The sequence below is a fragment of the Lucilia sericata genome, unplaced genomic scaffold (genome assembly GCF_015586225.1).
Source record: "Lucilia sericata isolate MDLA Ls3-8-SP2 unplaced genomic scaffold, ASM1558622v1 Contig005874F_arrow, whole genome shotgun sequence".
NCBI lineage: Eukaryota > Metazoa > Arthropoda > Insecta > Diptera > Calliphoridae > Lucilia > Lucilia sericata.
In genome coordinates this window covers 1,008-19,189 of record NW_023997629.1, presented here as the reverse complement: position 1 = coordinate 19,189, position 18,182 = coordinate 1,008, and the positions used below count along the sequence as shown (strand labels likewise).

The 18,182-nt window shown below is 35.1% G+C and overlaps 1 protein-coding gene across 1 annotated transcript; it reads right to left on the bottom strand.

Moving 5' to 3' along the window:
* Positions 1–1,082: 1,082 nt before the first annotated feature.
* Positions 1,083–17,884, bottom strand: LOC119615559 (titin homolog; the record flags this gene model as incomplete). Its single annotated transcript, XM_037971572.1, has 2 exons — positions 1,083–6,382; positions 8,760–17,884. Coding segments are annotated over 2 exons (14,083 nt in total), but the record flags the coding sequence as incomplete, so codon positions are not given.
* Between the last annotated feature and the right edge of the window lie 298 nt (positions 17,885–18,182).

Below are 18,182 nucleotides of genomic sequence, written 5' to 3'. Positions count from 1 at the left end.
TTCAGTGTAGAACCCCAGGTCCGTTTGGGTGACCACAGCCGGATTCCTCTAGGTATGTTGTTTTAATGTTCCGTTTCTAACTGGGATCAATGTTTCAAAGTTTCCGACATATTCTAAGTTTGCTATACGATTTGACTCGTCCGATATTAGTGTCCATTGGTTCTCCTATATAGAACAGTCACCATGGGTAACCGTTATCTTGTTGCTCAAAAAACAGGATTCAATATATTGAGAAATTTTCATCTTTCTTGTGAAAATATAGATTACTTACAGCCTCTAGATTGAGCCTAGCTTAAGACCGTCTTTAGGACCTCTTTAGTCTTTCTGATCTCGACATCGTCTGTATAATAAGATATTAACACTTTTGCATAAATTAAAATACTTGTTAATTGTTATTGGGATCAATGTTTCAAAGTTTCCGACATATTCTGAGTTTACTATACGATTTGACTCGTCCGATATTGGTGTCCATTGGTTCTCCTATATAGAGCAGTCACCATGGGTAACCGTTATCTTGTTGCTCTAAAAACAGAATTCAATATATTGAGAAATTTTCATCTTTCTTATGAAAATATAGATTACGGACAACCTCTCGATTGAGCCTAGCTTAAGACCGTCTTTAGGACCTCTTTAGTCTTTCTGATCTCGACATCGTCTGTATAATAAGATATTAACACTTTTGCATAAATTAAAATACTTGTTAATTGTTATTGGGATCAATGTTTCAAAGTTTCCGACATATTCTGAGTTTGCTATACGATTTGACTCGTCCGATATTAGTGTCCATTGGTTCTCCTATAACGGTTACCCATGGTGACCATGGGTAACCGTTATCTTGTTGCTCTAAAAACAGGATTCAATATATTGAGAAATTTTCATCTTTCTTATGAAAATATAGATTACTGACAGCCTCTCGATTGAGCCTAGCTTAAGACCGTCTTTAGGACCTCTTTAGTCTTTCTGATCTCGACATCGTCTATATAATAAGATATTAACACTTTTGCATAAATTAAAATACTTGTTAATTGTTATTAATTACAAAATAAAGTTTACTTTATTTTGATTTTTAAAAATAAGCGAGATATATATATATTTTTCTGAAAATAATATTTTTGCAATTAAATATAAATAATACGAATGGCATTTAATTTCAATTTCAAAGTAAAATAACAATTTTATAACGTTTTAATACATGAATTCACATTTAAATTCATTACAAGCAAAATAACAAAACTTTTTAACGATTTAATTCATGAATTTTTCAAAAAACCCGAAAGTTTTTAAACAAATCTTTTCAATTTAAAAATAAATTCCTGGAGAAATTTTTGAAAATATAGAAAAAAACAACTTAAAACTATAATAATTTTAAAACTAAACTTAACAGTATAATCTTAATATCATAACACTTTATGTATTTCTACCATTTAATTATTACGCTTACGTTTACGCTTGCGTGATATAAACAAATTGATAACGTTATCGGAAACTTTTTCAAAACGATAATCTGCGGCACCCAAAGATAAATGTTTCACTTCGCTGCCACTTTGTGTAGCCGTTGTGTCATTTAAAGTTGAGTTGCTGTCGTTTATTTGGGAAATATTTACAGAACTTTGATTTATTGCGCTATTGAAATCCGGTGGTGTCTCATTTATGTCGCTTTTAAAGGCCGGAGGCGGTAATATGGCTACATTAGATGAATCCACTGCTGCTGATATTCTATAATCCACTGTGTATTGGGGTGATTGAAAGATTTCATGTAATTTTGAATCGATTTCCTTAAATTTGTTGTCATCTTGTTGATTTGGTGTCATAGGCATGGAGGCAGCAAATTCCGTACTTTGTGTGGGAACTTCTGTATCGAAAATGGGATGATTGGGTGAGGCGAGAGGTGAGGTATGATCGGAAGATTGATGTGAACTATTGGTGGTGTTGGTTACAGGTGATTCCATTGAGCTGCTTAAAACTTTAACCACACGTTTCTTACGTGATCTGCTTTTGGGTGCTGTTGTTAAAGGAGTTTTCAGTTCAGTTGCTATCACGGTAGGTTTTTTAATCAGTGGCTCATTGTCATCACTACTACTGGAATCTAAAATTCTTAGATGATTTATTGACTTTCGGCGTATTTTAATGGATTTGTGTGGTGTCAGTACTAAGGAAGAGTCGGTATCTACATCCTTATTATGGTCTATGTCTTTGCTACAGGATTCTTCAGTTGGTGGCTGATTTGTTGACTTTCTTCTCATTTTCATGGAGGACGAGGAGAGTGTTTCAGTTTGTTTACTATTCTCTATTTGAGGAAGTTTCTCTTCACACTTTTTCTCTAATACTTGTTTAGATGTTGTGGATTTTGTAGATTCTGTTGCTTCTAGATTAACTCGCTCAATTGTGGACTTTCTACGCATTTTAATAGGCTTTGCTGGCTTTGAAACATCTAGGGATTTGGCTTCTGAATCCATTTGCTGACTGTTTTTAGTTTCTTCTGGTTTAATTACCTTTGTTTTTGTTGAATCTTTCCTAGCTTCCTGTTCAATGCTGGAACCGGAATCTCTTGTTTGATTTGTAGATTTCCTGCGAGCTTTAATTGTTACGGAAACGGTGTCTGTTTGTGGTGTTCTTTTGTCTTCAGATTTCTTTTCCTTATCTTGTTTAGATTTCTTGGAAACTTCTAAATCTTTCTTACACGCCCTATCTGGGATAAGGGAATCTAAATTGTGCCGCTGAGTCGTAGACTGTCTGCGCATTTTTATAGATTTCTTTTGGGCCATCGCATCGGGAGGTAAGGTGTCCGATCCCATGTCAAGTTTAAGTCTTTTACTTTCAGATTCTTGCTCTAATTCATCTTCTGAAGTGTGTTCCTCATTGTTGGTTTCTAAATTGTGTTGTTGATTGGTAGATTTGCAAGGTATTTTATTGGATTTTTGTTGCACCATTAAGGAATCGGAATCTGTAACTATTTGTTTTCTTAAAGAATCTATTTTAGAGTTTCTTGTTCCAATTGCGTTATTAGAATCTAAATTACTTTCTTCTTTGTTCTTTAAGTTGCGTTCCTCAACCTTTGTCTCCTTTACGGGTTCCACTTTCTTTAAATCTCTTGAATCCTTTTCAATATCTTCATTCTTCAACGAATTTCTTTCCAAATACAGGGATTTCCTCCGCATTTTGAAGGAAGTTATAGGTTTCGTAGATTCCTTTGGATGTTCACATAGACTTTTTGAAATGTCGTTCGTTTTAGAATCCATTTTAAATTCTTCAATTTTAGATGGATTCAGTGAACTGGAAGACGTTTCTATAATGTTTTCTGTTTGGGGTTTTGATATGTTTAAAGTTTTACGGCGCATTTTAAAGGATTGTATGGCTTTTGTTGGCTGCAGTTCCTTGTCTTGTTGGTCATTACAATTCTCGGTTAGTTTGGATTTGTCTAGCTCAGTTTGTGGCTCCTGAACAAGTTTAGTTTCTGAACCAATTTTAATGGGTTTATTCACTTCAATTACTTCACTATCACTTTTCAATGAGGCAGGACTTTCAATGTACATTGATTTTCGGCGTATAGCTTTAATGGGTTTGTCAGATTTGGGTTGCGGTTCTTTGTCGCACTGTTCATTACAATTCTCAGTTAATTTGGAACTATCTAGCGCTGTTTGAGGCTCCTGTACCAATTCAGTTTCTATACCAGCTTTAACGGATTTGTTAGCTTCAATTTCACTTTCTAAGACAGCAGGACTTTCAATATACATTGATTTTCGGCGTATGGCTTTAATAGATCTATCTGCTTTAACCTCATTAGGATGCAATTCCTTGCCATGCTCTTCATTACATTTCTCTGTTAATTTGGAATGGTTTGGCGCTGTTTCGGCACCAGCTTTTAAGGGTTTTTTTGCTTCAATTCCTTCAGTCTCACTTTCCAATGAAGCAGGACTTTCAATGTACATCGATTTTCGGCGTATGGCTTTAATAGGTTTGTTTGCTTTAATCTCTTTAGGATGCGGTTCATTCCCAAGCTGCTCATTGCATTTTTCAGTTAATTTGGAACTATCTCTCGCAGTTTGTGGTTCCTGAACATTTTTAGTTTCTGCACAAGCTTTAATGGGTTTGTTCGCTTCAATTCCCTCAGTTTCACTTTCCAATGAAGCAGGACTTTCAAAGTACACCGATTTTCGGCGTAATGCTTTAATGGGTTTGTCAGCTTTAACGTTTTTAGACTCCAAATGTGTGCTTCCAACATTAAGGGATTCTTCTTTATTAGTTTTAGCCCGTTTAGTTGTTTCTTCATCAGTTTCAATTTTCTCTAATGAAGTTCTTTCTACATACATTGACTTTCTGCGTACAGGTATGTTACGCTTAGTTGTTACACTTTTCTCAGGCTCTACAGCTTCCTGGGAAGTGCTTTCAACAGGAATAGATTTTCCTGGATTAGTTTTATTGTGTTTAGTTGTTTCTTCATCAGTTTCAATTGCTTCTAATGGAGTTCTTTCTACATACATTGACTTTCTGCGTGACGGTATATTACGTTTGGTTGGTACACTTTCCTCAGGCTCGACAACTTCCTTGGCAGTGCTCTCAACATACATGGACTTCCGTCGATTAGTTTTACTGGCTTTGATAGTTTCCTCTTCAGTTTCCACTGGTTCCAATGGAGTACCTTCAACATACATTGATTTTATACGTATAGGTTTAATACGCTTGCTGGTTTCACTTTCCTCAGACTCGACTGCTTCTTTGCCAGAGCTTTCTACATACATGGATTTTCGTCGACTAGTTTTACTAGGTTTAATGGTTTCTTCTTCAGTTTCCACTGCTTCTATTGGAGCACTTTCAAAATACATCGATTTTCGGCGTGCAGGTTGTTTTTTCGGTTTGATAGTTTCACTATCCTCAGACTGAACTGCCTCGGGTGAAGTCCTTTCTATATACATTGACTTTCTGCGTGTAACTTTACTCTCTTTCTTTGTTTCACTTTCCTCGGATACAACAGTTTCTTTGGCAGTACTTTCAACATACATAGATTTCCTACGACCTCTTAAAGGTTTTTTAGTTTCTTTTGTAAGTGCTGAAATGGCCTCCGTTGCTTCCTCTAAGTTTCTTTCCTTTCCAGCTTCAGTTTTCGAAGTTTTTGTAGTTTTAGTAACTTCCTCTGAAAGTTCTTTAACTTCATTTGTTCTTCCTGCATTGACCTCGTCTTCCTCACTACTGGAATCCAATATTCTTCTATGAATATTAATTGATTTTCTACGAGGTTTTGTACTCGTATTATTTGAACTTGTTTCTCCACCATCTGAATTGGCGACTAGACTAATGTCCGAAGCTTTCTTGGAGTAAATTAAAGATTTTTGTGTGAATTTTACCGGATTTAGTTCGTGAGTTTCGCTGAGGTATTGACATTGCTCTTCATAGATTTGTTGACTGTTTTTATTTTCCGATATTTCAAAATTTTCTGCCTTTTCGCTTTCATCATACATATCAGGACTAAATAGTTTCCTTTTGCCAGTTTTCGTTTTATTATCGAATTGGATGATGTAATTACCAGGTGTATTGGAACCATCTTTACTTTCGGGTTTATTATGGGGCGCTTGTATGGTCTCCAAGTTAGATTCCTTTTGCAAAGGTTTCATATTATCCAACTTTTCTGATTTCTGATTAGTTTCTTTAACATTAGTAGTCTCCTTTTCTTTAGATGCTTTAGGTCTTGGTGAGAGCTGCTTGTCTTTCTCTTCCCTTTCATTATCTCTCCTTTCTTTTTCATGTTCTACTGCCTCCCTTTCATCCTCTTTATCATCTTTCTTTTCCAATTCTTCATATGCTTCCAATTTCCAAGAGTCATCAATAGATTCTTCAGTATCTTTCTTAATTTTGGGTATTTTAAATGACGACAAGTGGCCCTTGAGTGGTCTTACCTTTATGCCTATATCTTCTAAAGATATAAACGGTGCTACTTTATTTTTCATTTTTGATTTCAATTTCTTTTTCATTAATATTTTGCTTTTTGATTTCAGTGATTTCTCTTTCTTTGTCCTGCAACTAAGTTCATTAGATTTTACTTTTCCTGGCTTTCTTTCACTACTAATTATAAGAAGTTTGCTTTGAGCTTCCCTACTAGTTGAAGGGAGTTCAATAAGTTTTATAACAGGCTCCTTAATTATAGAGGCACTTAATAAATCAGTCTTATAAGAAGACACTTTAGCTGTCTCGAAAGGTTTTGTTGACTCTGGTTTATTCTGTTTTTGCAACATTTTCTGGGATTCAGTTATCGGATTCTCTACTGCAGATATATTAATACTTTCCCTTGAAGAATCTTGTTTGTGGTAAATCATAGATGTATTAAAGGCATCTTCATATTGGCTTTCTTCCATCTGTTTTTCGAAGGTTTTTCTCTGTTTTGATGAATCTGAAATGTTTTGTAATTTTTTTTAATTATATTGATTAAAATTTTCATTAAAACTCTTCTGTTAGTGTCTTTCAAAGATATGAGATGATTCTAATACTGGAAAATGTGAACAAGTCTTCGAAATTCTATTAAATTCGTTAGTAGTAAATGAAGATACTGTTAACCGTGAGGTTTAGAGACGAGTTCCTTAAAAGACAAAAGATTGCGATCTCAAAGTGTGAGAGAATACCCGAATCCTCACAGTAGACTACTTACTGAAAGAACGACTCCCCCACTTTGTCAGCGAACTCCGAAGTCCAAAGTCCCAATCCTATAATTGGAAATTCTACTGGGAATTTCATGCTTCATGGAAATTTATAACTAAAGCAGACTCATAGCAGCTTCCTGGTGCTCATAGGGAACTTACATAATACTATATCAGTGTCCATCTAAAGGACCTGTAAGGCTAAGCGAGGCGCAACTTTGAGATTTCTTAAGTACCTTCCTAATGCTGTCTATTACCACCAGATAATACAACCAAAATCCATATTTCGACCCTTTTTTCTCATTATATTCTGAGTATTCTTCGTCCATGATAATTCACTATCAAGGAACGAACTTTTCTTTTTATTAGATAAAATTAGCTGGGATTCATCTATTCTAGACAACCTAAAGTTATCTATCTTGAAGCGTCTGTTAAGTTTTACGTGACGTTCTCACCCATAACGAAAGTTCGGCCTGCGGAGCTTACATAATCTTGAAGATAGTGAATAACTAGATTCCCTTTACCAATACCACTACGCCATCCGCATTGACAACAATCTTCCCACTTCGGATTCAAAGAGCTTTAACCAAAGGATATCACATCTCCTCAAAATATCAAAAGAACATCTCTCTGCCGCGTTCCTCTGACAACATTTCTCCTAATGTAGTGATCACTCGGACGTCGGTTGTTGTTCTTGTAACAGTTCGACTATGGCCGATAGTTCTTTTCTAGGGAAAAAACTTTCGGTTGATACTGCTGTCGCTGGTTTGACGATCTTTGGCCGCTCGTTCCGAAGCAAAGATCCTATTGTCGTGGGAGCGCCTTGGACGTCAGTCGATAGCTCTGCTGCTAAACATACAGACTATCCACTTCACCAGAAAGACCTCCGAGGCATATGCCTTGGTAAACCGTCCATCACGTTGGTGTTATTGTAATCCGGAGTTCTATTTGGGTGCAAGTGCTGGTTGTGATTGAAACCCAAATCTAGAGAAGATAATGTTGCACGGCGAACAGTGCGACTGTGGAATTTAATATTGGGAATTAGACCAGTGAAATTAATATTTTGGGATACGTTCGGTGCTGTTGTAACTGTAGAACTATTAAATGTTGGGAATGAGTTGATGCAAAATGAATGGGATACATAATGAATTATTAGTATATGAAGCTCACCGCACCCGCATACCCAAGTCAATGTATAGAATATATATACTGTTAACGATAAAATTCCTTTCTTTATCGGGGTATGTTCAGGGCTTATTCTGTTCAAACTAGAGTTACCGCAGTGTGTCGTCTGTGAGTTATGAACAAAGTCTTGGAGGTCATATTTCGGTCTACCAAATACTAAGGACTGTTTCCTAGTGACGTATGATTGCAAAACATGTACAGGAATTGTCACCTGAGAGTTCTTTGTATGTCACAAAATGGCAGATTTGACTTGTTTCTAGCTCTCCCAGTGATTGAAAAAGTACCACTTATGATTACAGCTACACTTCAGGTACTCACGCAGACAACTCGAACCTTTTTCACCAGAAAGTCTTGTACTCCTTGCTCTACTAGCTAATCCCTATTCGCCTCAATCTTGATGTTGTTTAAAGCTTCTTCTGTGACCAAAAAATACCTCAAAACTGTGGCCAATACAACCTACAACCTCATGTTGCGCACTCTCAACAGATTTAAACTAAAGGTTGGAATGTTGAGTGTCGCTAATGAGAAGAGTGGCATGATCTACCAGTCTCTCAAGTATTATTAGTAGAAATGCAGACAGGCTCCTTGGTTTAAAATCCATCGCCTTCAATGACTCTCTTCTCCAGCCATGGTTTTAAAAATTATTCTAAACTCTCTCTATCACCTTCTGTTGAGTCAACTCTTACCAATATAAAAGACTTAACATTGGCAACAATCGATAAACCGTTGCAATATCTAAATTCCTAGTTGTTTCAACAAAAAGGACAACCTTTTCCTTCCAACGACATAGTCTGGACCATATTAAAGCTTTAATAGGATTTCTACAGATTGCTAGGTTCCTCAACTTGAGTTTAAACTAAATTTTAGTTAAACAAATATCTTAAAACAAATTTCCCTTTTAAACAAAATGAAATGATAGAATTTTAAGAAAAACATTAATGCACTTACCCCTTGAATTACAAGTCTCATCACATATTTCCAGTCTTTCAACAGATGACGATAGAATTCTCAATGTGTTTTCCAAATTATTTACAACATCCGGACTGTATCTCTCTTTAGCATTACGTTTCTTTTCTTTAAAAGATTCATTCGATTTAGTTTTGTAACTACTTTCTAAAGATTCCTTAGGAGTCGCTACATCATTAGGCTTAAGCACTATTTGTTTGGGTTTGCGTCCTCTCTTTTTATGCTGCACCACCACCTTTTCCACTTTGGGACAATTCTGTAATTTTCTAGGCCTTCCCACGGGTCTTTTGGGCAAGATAATAGTAAAAGGTGGCTGTACCATTGGACCACTATCTGTTAGGGTGTCTTTTTCATTACGCTTAGCTATAGCTTTTAGTCTAGCCTTAACAGTTTTGGGCAATTTATGTTTATGGTGCTTAGATTTATGTACCTTGGAAGATTTACGCTTTAGCTTTTTATGGGTATCCTGACGTTTCAACTCTTTTAGTAGGGATTCATCTTCTGTTTGGGTATCCGTTTCGGAGGTTGAAGTCTTTTGCAATTTTTGATCACTGGTTTTACTTTGTGGACTAGTTTGTTTAGGCGAGGTTGAAGCTTGTTCTAAAGGTTCTTCCTTAATTTTGGGTTCTTCCTCATCTGTGGTATCGACATCGGCATCATCTTCAATTTCGGTCATTTCATTTTTATTTTCCAACAGTTCCCAGTGTAATTTCTTATTGGCTTTGGTGGCATTCTCCAAGTTGTCGACATTGCATAAAACACTGGCCGCTGGTATTATATATTCCTTGGGTTTGTTGATAAAAAGTGGTGATTTTTTCTTAGTTCTGATTAATTCATCTTCTGTGTTAAGATTGTTGGAAGTTTTCTTGGAAAATAAACCACTAAAATTTGAGGGCGTAGGAGATGTGGTGGAAATCGAGGGTAAAACAGGGGTAGTACTAAATGTTTCTGGTAGTATAGAAGAGATGGTGATATAGCTGTCTTTCTCTTGGCTATGTTTGTAAGCCAGAGTTTTGGGTGTTAGATATCCCACTTCTTTGTTGAGTGCTGTAATTGTGGTTTCTTTTCTAGGGGTTTTGCATTCTTTTAAGGGGGATTTTTCACAGGATTTGTTGGCTGTTGTGTCCAAAATCTTGATTTGTTGGAATTCCGTGTTTGTTGGAGTACTTTTCCTAACAGTTTTTTCAATATCTTGATTTTTATTTGAAGATGTTGCGGGTGTGTTTAAAATTTCACAGGACTTGTTGGTTGTTGAATCCAAAATTGGGATTTGAGGTGATTCAAAGCTTGTTGTAGTAGTCTTCTTAACAATTCTTTCAATTTCTTGATGATTACTTGAGGAAGTTGCCGAAGGGTTTAAATTTTCACAGGATTTGTTGGTTGTTGAATCCAAAATTGGGATTTGAGGTGATTCAAAGCTTGTTGGATTAGTTTTCTTAACAATTTTTGCAATTTCTTGATTATTACTTGAAGAAGTTGCTGATGGGTTTAAAATTTCACAGGACTTGTTGGCTGTTGAATCCAAAATTGTGATTTGTGGAGATTCAAAGCTTGTTGGATTAGTTTTCTTAACAATTTTTGCAATTTCTTGATGATTACTTGAAGAAGTTGCCGATGGGTTTAAAATTTCACAGGATTTGTTGGCTGTTGAATCCAAAATTATGATTTGAGGAGATTCAAAAGCTATTGGATTAGTTTTTTTAATCATTCTTTCAATTTCTTGATGATTACTTGAAAACGTTGAGGGTGAGTTTAAAATTTCACAGGACTTGTTGGCTATTGAATCCAAAATTGGGATTTGAGGAGAATCAAATACTGTTGGATTACTCTTCTTAACATTTCTTTCAATTTCTTGATGATTACCAGAATAAGTTGCGGGTGAGTTTAAAATTTCACAGGAATTAATGGCTGTGGACTCCAAAATCTTGTTTTGTTGACATTCAAAGCCGATTGGATTACTCTTCTTAACCATTCTTTCAATTTCTTGATTTTTATTTGAACAAGAGGCGGGTGAACTTAATATTTCTGCAGTAAGTTGTTTAAACTTTCTAATTTCATTGGTGGCATTTGAACCTTTGGGTATATGAATTCTAACCACTTCTACGATTTCGCCCTCAATGTTAATTTCCTTAGTTATTATTTTTTGAAATACGTTACTTGGAGTAGCAATATTAGACGTTGCAAAATAAGACAATTTTGGAATGAAACATTCAGTCTCTCCAGCATCTTTATTGTCTGTGTTTTCCGGGGATTGTAAAGATTTTTGTGTAGAATCTTTGCTAGTTTTAGGCTGCTCCTTACATCTCATCTCTCCGGACAATATGGAGTTATTGTTAAGGAATTTTGTGTTGTTGCCAACCAAAGCTTCTGGAGAGGACACGTTTGCAACTTCCTCGTTTGCTAATTGCCTTTGTATGAAACTTCCAATGCCTTCAACTTTCTGTAATGGTTGTTTCATTATAGATTGTACTGTAGGAGCAGATGTTAATGGAATTGGAACTTTATTAATATTATGTTTGGAGTTGTTGCAAACCAAACCTTCTGGAGAGTTTGTAAGGACTGAAGACACGTTTGCAGCTACCTCGTTTGCTAATTGCTTTTGTACGAAACTTCCAAAGCCTTCAGCTGCCTCTACTTGTTGTTTCATTAAAGATTGCTCTCTAGGAGCAGACGTTGATGGAATTGGATCTTTATTAAGATTAGACTCATAACCAGTTATAGTCTTTTCAATATCTCCTAAAGTTTTTTGCATACGATGTGATATGGCATCGATGACAGCGGATATTTTAGAGCCCACGGGTACAGCATGTTTTGCCGGCAAGTTGGAATGTTTTTCATTAGTTTTCTTGGTTTCGGAGAGGTTTTCATGTTTATTTGGGTTTATGGAGTTAACTAAAGTTTCAGTGTTTCTATTTGCGCTTTGTTGCTTTGAATTCTTGGGAATTTCAGATGTTAATTTGTTCCTTATAGGAACAGCAGATTGAGTTAAATCTTCAATAGATTTAACAGATATTTTCTCTTTATTTACGCAAGTTGTTGTGTGTTGTTGTTTAGAAGTTTCTAAGTTAGTGTTTTGCTGTTTTGGAACCTGGATTAAGTTGTCAGTTGTAAGATCAGCAGATTGAGTTAAATCTTCAATAGATTTAACAGATATTTTCTCTTTATTTACGCAAGTTGTTGTTTGTTGTAGTTTAGAAGTTTCAATGTTTTGTTGCTTTGAAACTCCGGGAATATCAGGAATTAACTTGATAGTTGTAGGAACAGCGGGTTGTGTTAAATATTCCACCGATTCACCAGAGTTTATGGGTTGTTTATTAGTGGTTTCTAAGTCAGCTTGTTGCTCCTTTGAAATGTCGCTAATTTCAGGATGTAATTTGTTGGTAATCGAAGCAGCAGATTGAGTTAAATCTTCAACAGATTTAACAGAAGTTTTCTCTTTAACTTGACAAGTTGTTGTGTGTTGTTTAGTAGTAGCTTCTAAGTCTGCGTTTTGTTGCTTTGGAACCTCGAGAATTTCATGGATTAACTTGTTAGTTATAAGATCAGCAGATTGAGTTAACTCTTTAACAGATCTAACAGATATTTTCTCTTTAATTTCGCAAATTGTTGTATCTTGTTGATAAGACGCTTCTATGTCTGCGTTTTGTTGCTTTGAAACTTCGGATATTTCAGGTATTAACTTGATATGTTCAACAGATTCAACAGGTACTTTCTTTTTATTATCGGATGTGTTTTGCTTTTTGGTTTCTATATTAGTTGCTTCCAGATTTAATTTTATAAAAGTATCCATTTGTTGTGGAACTTTCTTTTCAACTTTTGCTTTCTTTGTCAACGGCCTTCCTGGAGTTTGCAAATCTTCATTTAATTCTTCAATTTGATCTTTTGTGGGTTTATCTTTTGCCATATTTTGCAGAGGAATTGCTTGAGCTGTTCTATTGGCAGTACGTTCTTTCTCCGTTTCACTTAGCTCGATCATGTCAACTGCTTCATAAAGCTCTTTACTTGTGTAAATCGTTTCAGATTCTTTACTAGAAATTGCTGTAGCAGCAGAAGTTTTAAGCGGCGATGTTGAACTAGTGATAGGTTTTTCCTCAACATAATTGTTCTTTACCTCTTGAGGAACTATCTTTTCACAAATCGCTTTCTGTACTTGCTCTATTTTTGAAGTTTCTAAATCTAAAGAATTTTTTGCGTTTTGTTTCGGGGAAGCTGCTAAGCCAATGGAAGTATCTATACTTGTAGCTTGCTGTTGTTGAGGAACTTTCTTTTCAACTTTCACTTTCTTTGTTAACGGCCTCTCTGGTGTTTTCAAATCTTTACTTATTTCTTCAATTGGATGTTCTGTTGATTTATGTCCTGAAATAGTTTGAGTAGGATTAGCTTGAGCTGTTCTATTGGCAGTATGTTCTTTCTCCGTTTCATTTAGTTCGATGATATTAACAGATTCATCAAGATCTATGTTTCTCATTTCAATGTCTTTTATGATTTTCTCTGTGGAACCCATTAAGCCAGAGTCTGTAGATTTAGCCTGAAATTCTAAAACTTCATTCTGCTGCGGAGTTGCTGGACTTTGTGCGTTTTCCTTAATTTCGAAATCTTTTGCAGACTGTTCTTTAACGATATCGTGTGAAGCTTTAACATCTTTGGCTGCCTTCTCTAGGGGATCTTTAAGGCTATAATTTTGTGTATTGTTAAGATCATCTTTACTCTTAAAATACTTTGTTGACTTAAGTTTCTCATTTGCTAAAACTAAAGCAGTTTCTTTTGATTTAAATGATTGTTTAGTTTTACTTTCCGTTAAATGTTTATCTCTACGTAAGAAAAATTCTTGCAACTGTTTCTTTAAGGTTCCCGTTATTAAGGCTTGAATAGGTTTGACAGTAACATGGTTTTTATTTCTGAAATTCTTCATCTTTTCAGCAGCATTTGAAACATTGGATTCTCTTGCAACAGAGTCTGAAGTAGTAACAGATTTTTGCGCGTCTGTCTCGGAACTCTTTATAATCTGGGTTATTTGTTCATATGATTCTCTAACGTTAGAATTTCCTAACCATCCAGCCGAGTCTGGAGTAGTAACGGATGTTTGCGGGTCTGTCTCAGAACTAGTTTTAGTAACTTCAGCAGTATCAGTTAATATTTGATCCTTTGGATCTCGGTTGCCACATTCTTTGACATTTTGCATAGCAGCTTCTTCGTTTAGACTGGAATCTTGGGTATTATCTGACACTTTAGAGTATTCAAGAATGCTTGCTACTTCAATAACTTGTTGTGTTTGCTTACTATTACTATCAGTTGCGGGTGTAGCAGATTCTTGTAAAGTTTTCTCATGATGTGCTTCTGATTCAGGAATCGCATTTTGTGGAACTTCTTTCATCTCTTCATCAGTTTCTTTATTAATTTTTTCAGTTATTGTAGAACTTATTATTGGAGTTTCAAATGAAGTTTCTTCTGTTTCCAATATATCAATCTGTATCTTATTTATCGAATCTTGTGTTGAAGTTTTAGTCAATTCCGTTTTACTGCAGTTTACTTCTTCTTCTTCTGAATCAGTAGCCTTTTCTATGGACTTTTCTGTAGTTGATTCAGGTCTTAGGGAATTACTGTAAGATTTTTCCTTGGATTCATCACTTGCGTTTTCTGCTACGTCCTCTATAGTCTCCTCAGTATGTGTTTCAGTTTTGCTCATGTCATTGTCTTCTTCTAATCTTACATTTTCTGCTAAAGACTGTTTTTTATTTGCTTGCGGTGCGTTGAAATCAGATGATTTTGTTGTTTGGATTTCATTTTCCGCAACTTTTGCTGAAATTTCAACTTGAGAATTGCTTCTGCTCTCCTCCTTTTCACAGCTGGCTACTGTTTCCCGCAACTCCGAAACCTCATTGTTTGCTGTAGTCTCTTCTAAAGGATTCTTTTGTGTTACATCCCGAACTTTATTTATAGCAGGTGCCGTGGTATTACATGATTCCAAAACTTTGGGTGCACTCTCTAAATTTGGTGTTGGAACATAGATTACGCTCTTGTCCTTTTCGCTATTGGCTGTTGTTTCTTGCGAATCTGTAGTCTCTTCTAAACGTTTCTTTTCTACCAAAGTCTGATCTTTATTTGCTTCAAGTATTGTGGAATCACAAGTTTTTGGAACTTTAGATTCGGTTTCGCTTCCGTCTTTTTGTGTGATCACTTCTAAAGGTTTCTTTTTTGCTAAAACCAGATCTGTATATGCTTCAGGTGCTATAGAATCATAGGATTTTGATGTTAGGTTTTCATTTCCCGAAATTTCTAAAGAAGTTTTTGAAGCTTCGAATTCGGTTTCGCTCTCCTCCTTTTCACAGCTAGCTTTTGATTCCTGCGAATACGAGTTTCTGGTAGTCTCTTCTAAACGTTTATTTTCTGCTACACACTGATCTTTATTTGCCTCAAGTGCTGTGGAATCAGATGGTTTTAATGTTGGACTATCATTTTCTGAATCTATTGCTGAGGTTTCTAAAGAAATTTTTTGAACTTCAGATTCGGTTTCGCAGCTGACAATTGTTTTATTTGATTCCAAAAGTACAATACTTGCTGCAGTCTCCTCGGCATTTACTCCTTTTTCGTTAGCTATTTCAAATGTCATCTCATCATTGCTGATTTTAAGAGTCATTTGATCATTGGATTCTGCTGTTTCATTGTTTTGCTCAAGAACTGTAGAATCACGTGATTCTCTTACTGTAATAAGATTTTCCGTTTCTTCTGCTGAAGTTTTTGTGCAAGTTTGCTCATCTTCAGCTTGGATTTCGATATCATCAATATGTTTGCTGCTTATTTCTGCTTGGGAATCTAAAATTGTCTTAAGTTCCGCTCGAATAGCTAGAGAATTACTTTTTTCTTCTTCCATATGTGAATCTGAAACCTTAATCGTACATTCATTATTGTTATTTTCAATTAATGCTGATGATATTAAAGCCACTTCTTCATTTGACTTAGTTTTTGTAAAATTTTCCATTGATTTTTCAAGTAAATCTGCTTCGGACATATCATCAGCACATGTGACCGTTGAATTCTCATCTGATTCATTTGCTTTAGATTCCGATACGGTTTCTTTTATATTTTCATTTATATTATTAGATGTTTTAGTCTGATCTGTTTTAAGGTTGTTATTAGCTGTTAAGTCTTCTGTAATCTCTTCTAATTCACATTCAGTTTGTGGTAATTCTTCAGTTAAGGCTAATATTAATTCATTTTCTTCTTTATTTTGTCTATTTTTAATGGAATCTGAATTGTTTATAAGATTTTCTGGAGGAAATGATTCAACAACTTCTGCTTCGTTTAAATTTACATCTATTGTAGTGTCTACATCGTTTTTGTCTATTAATGGAGACATATTTGTATCTGCTTGTTGTAATTCTCTGTCACTTTCTTCTACAGTTTGAATTTCATCGAAAGTTTCATCAATAATTATTTCTGTTTCCATTGAGCAGGCTTCTTCACTGTTTAGGGAATTTTCTGGTAAATTTGAGTTGGAATTTTCATTAGCACTTGAAGTGTGATCTAATACTTCTGTCATATTGTCTGATAAGGTGCTTGCATCAACACTCTCTTGACTTTGTTCTGCTTTGGAGTTATCGTTTTCAGTCATTTCAAGTTTATTCGAATTTTTATAAATTTTTGTTTTAAACGCAAGATCTGTTTCTTTTATTTCGATGTTAGAGCCTGGAGCTTTAGAAGTTGAAGTCGTGCTGTGTACACTTGCTGTTATTTTCATTTGCTCTTCACTTGTTAAAGCTTTAGACTGTTTGTCATTTTCATCGAGCGGAATCTCTTCAGTGTTGGATTTCGTGTCAAAACTTTCCATTTCCAGATCGTCCAGTTTACTTTCTGTGGAATGCTTTTCTACAACTGCTGCGTCATCTAATTTATCAACTGATTCGATGGCTGTAATCATTTGCTTCACATCTGCAGATTTAATTGCTGTTTCATCTACGCTTGGTGACATGGGGGAACTGCCCCCTTCCCTTCTATCTGCTTGTAAAGATTTCACTTTCTCATCATATTTATCATTAACATGTTCTACTAATTCAATGATTTCTTCCGTTGAGCTGATGGTAATTTCAGAACTATCAACAATTTCTTGTTTGTCTGATGCATTTATTAACGAAACCTTCTCCAAGTCTGTATTATCTAGGGATACTGGTATTTCCGAACCTGATGAAGTCTTTCTATTTTCATCATTTTCGACATTACTTGAATTTTCTAAATCTTTACTTAAGTTCTTCTTATCAGTCTTAGTTTTAGTTGAATTTTTTGCTTTACTTCCAGAACACAAATCTAAACCTGGTATTTCTATCAAATCCACTTCATTTTCTATATCATCATCCAATAACTCTGTTAAATCTACACAAGCAATAGTTTTTACCTCCTTATCAACATTTTGTGTTAGAATAAAACAATTGTCAATATTAGTTTTAACTAGATCACCATCATTATTATCCTTAATGTTAGTTGGTGTTGTATTTTCTGAACTTATAACCTCGACAGCATCCTCTTTCGGTGTAGCCATGCCACTACTGATATCTGTATAATCACCTGGTGAAGTAGTTGCTGAACTAAGGATATCTGTTTGGTTTGTTTTTGCTAAAATTCCTTTTATATTAGTAAGCAGAGAATTTGTACCTTTACAGCTGCTGGCAGCAGTTGTACTGCTTTCGCTAGACGAGGGTCCAAAAAGTTCATTAAACAAGGCTACCTTGCGAGGTGTACAAAGTTTTGAGGTTTCTGGCAAGTTAGTAGACAAACTTACGTCTTGTATTGTCTCCTTCTGCAGCTTATTACTTTCAAGTGTATTATTATCTTGTTTACTTTTATCGTCATTTTCCTTTTTATTTAAAGGCAAACTTTTTAAGTTTTCTGTGTTTTTAGTTTCAGTTTTTTGTTGTTCATCAACTTTTTTAGAATTTTTTGTTTTGTTGTCTTCAGAGTTCTTCTTATTGTTAGAGGGCAGTTGTAGATTTACTTTTTCGATTTGAGAACTAACAGTCCTTTTTTGTTTAGTATATTTTTCTGGTGTTGAATTCTTTTCTGAAGAGGTTTCTTCGAATACATCTTTTTCTTTCAAATCTTTTGATTTTTCATTGCTGTAATAATAAAATCGTTTAAATTTTAAGATTTAAGGACGAAACTATCGAGAAACAAATATTTTTTGTAGAAAACAATCATAGATCATATTATTACCATAGATCCTTACCAGCTCAGATCTAGTTTTGTTCTGTTCTAGTTTAGATCTAGTTCTGTTCTAGTTCAGTTCTAGTTCAGTTCAAGTTCTGTTCTAGTTCAGTTCTAGTTCAGTTCTAGTTCAGTTCTAGTTCAGTTCTAGTTCAGTTCTAGTTCAGTTCTAGTTCTGTTCTAGTTCTGTTCTAGTTCAGTTCTAGTTCA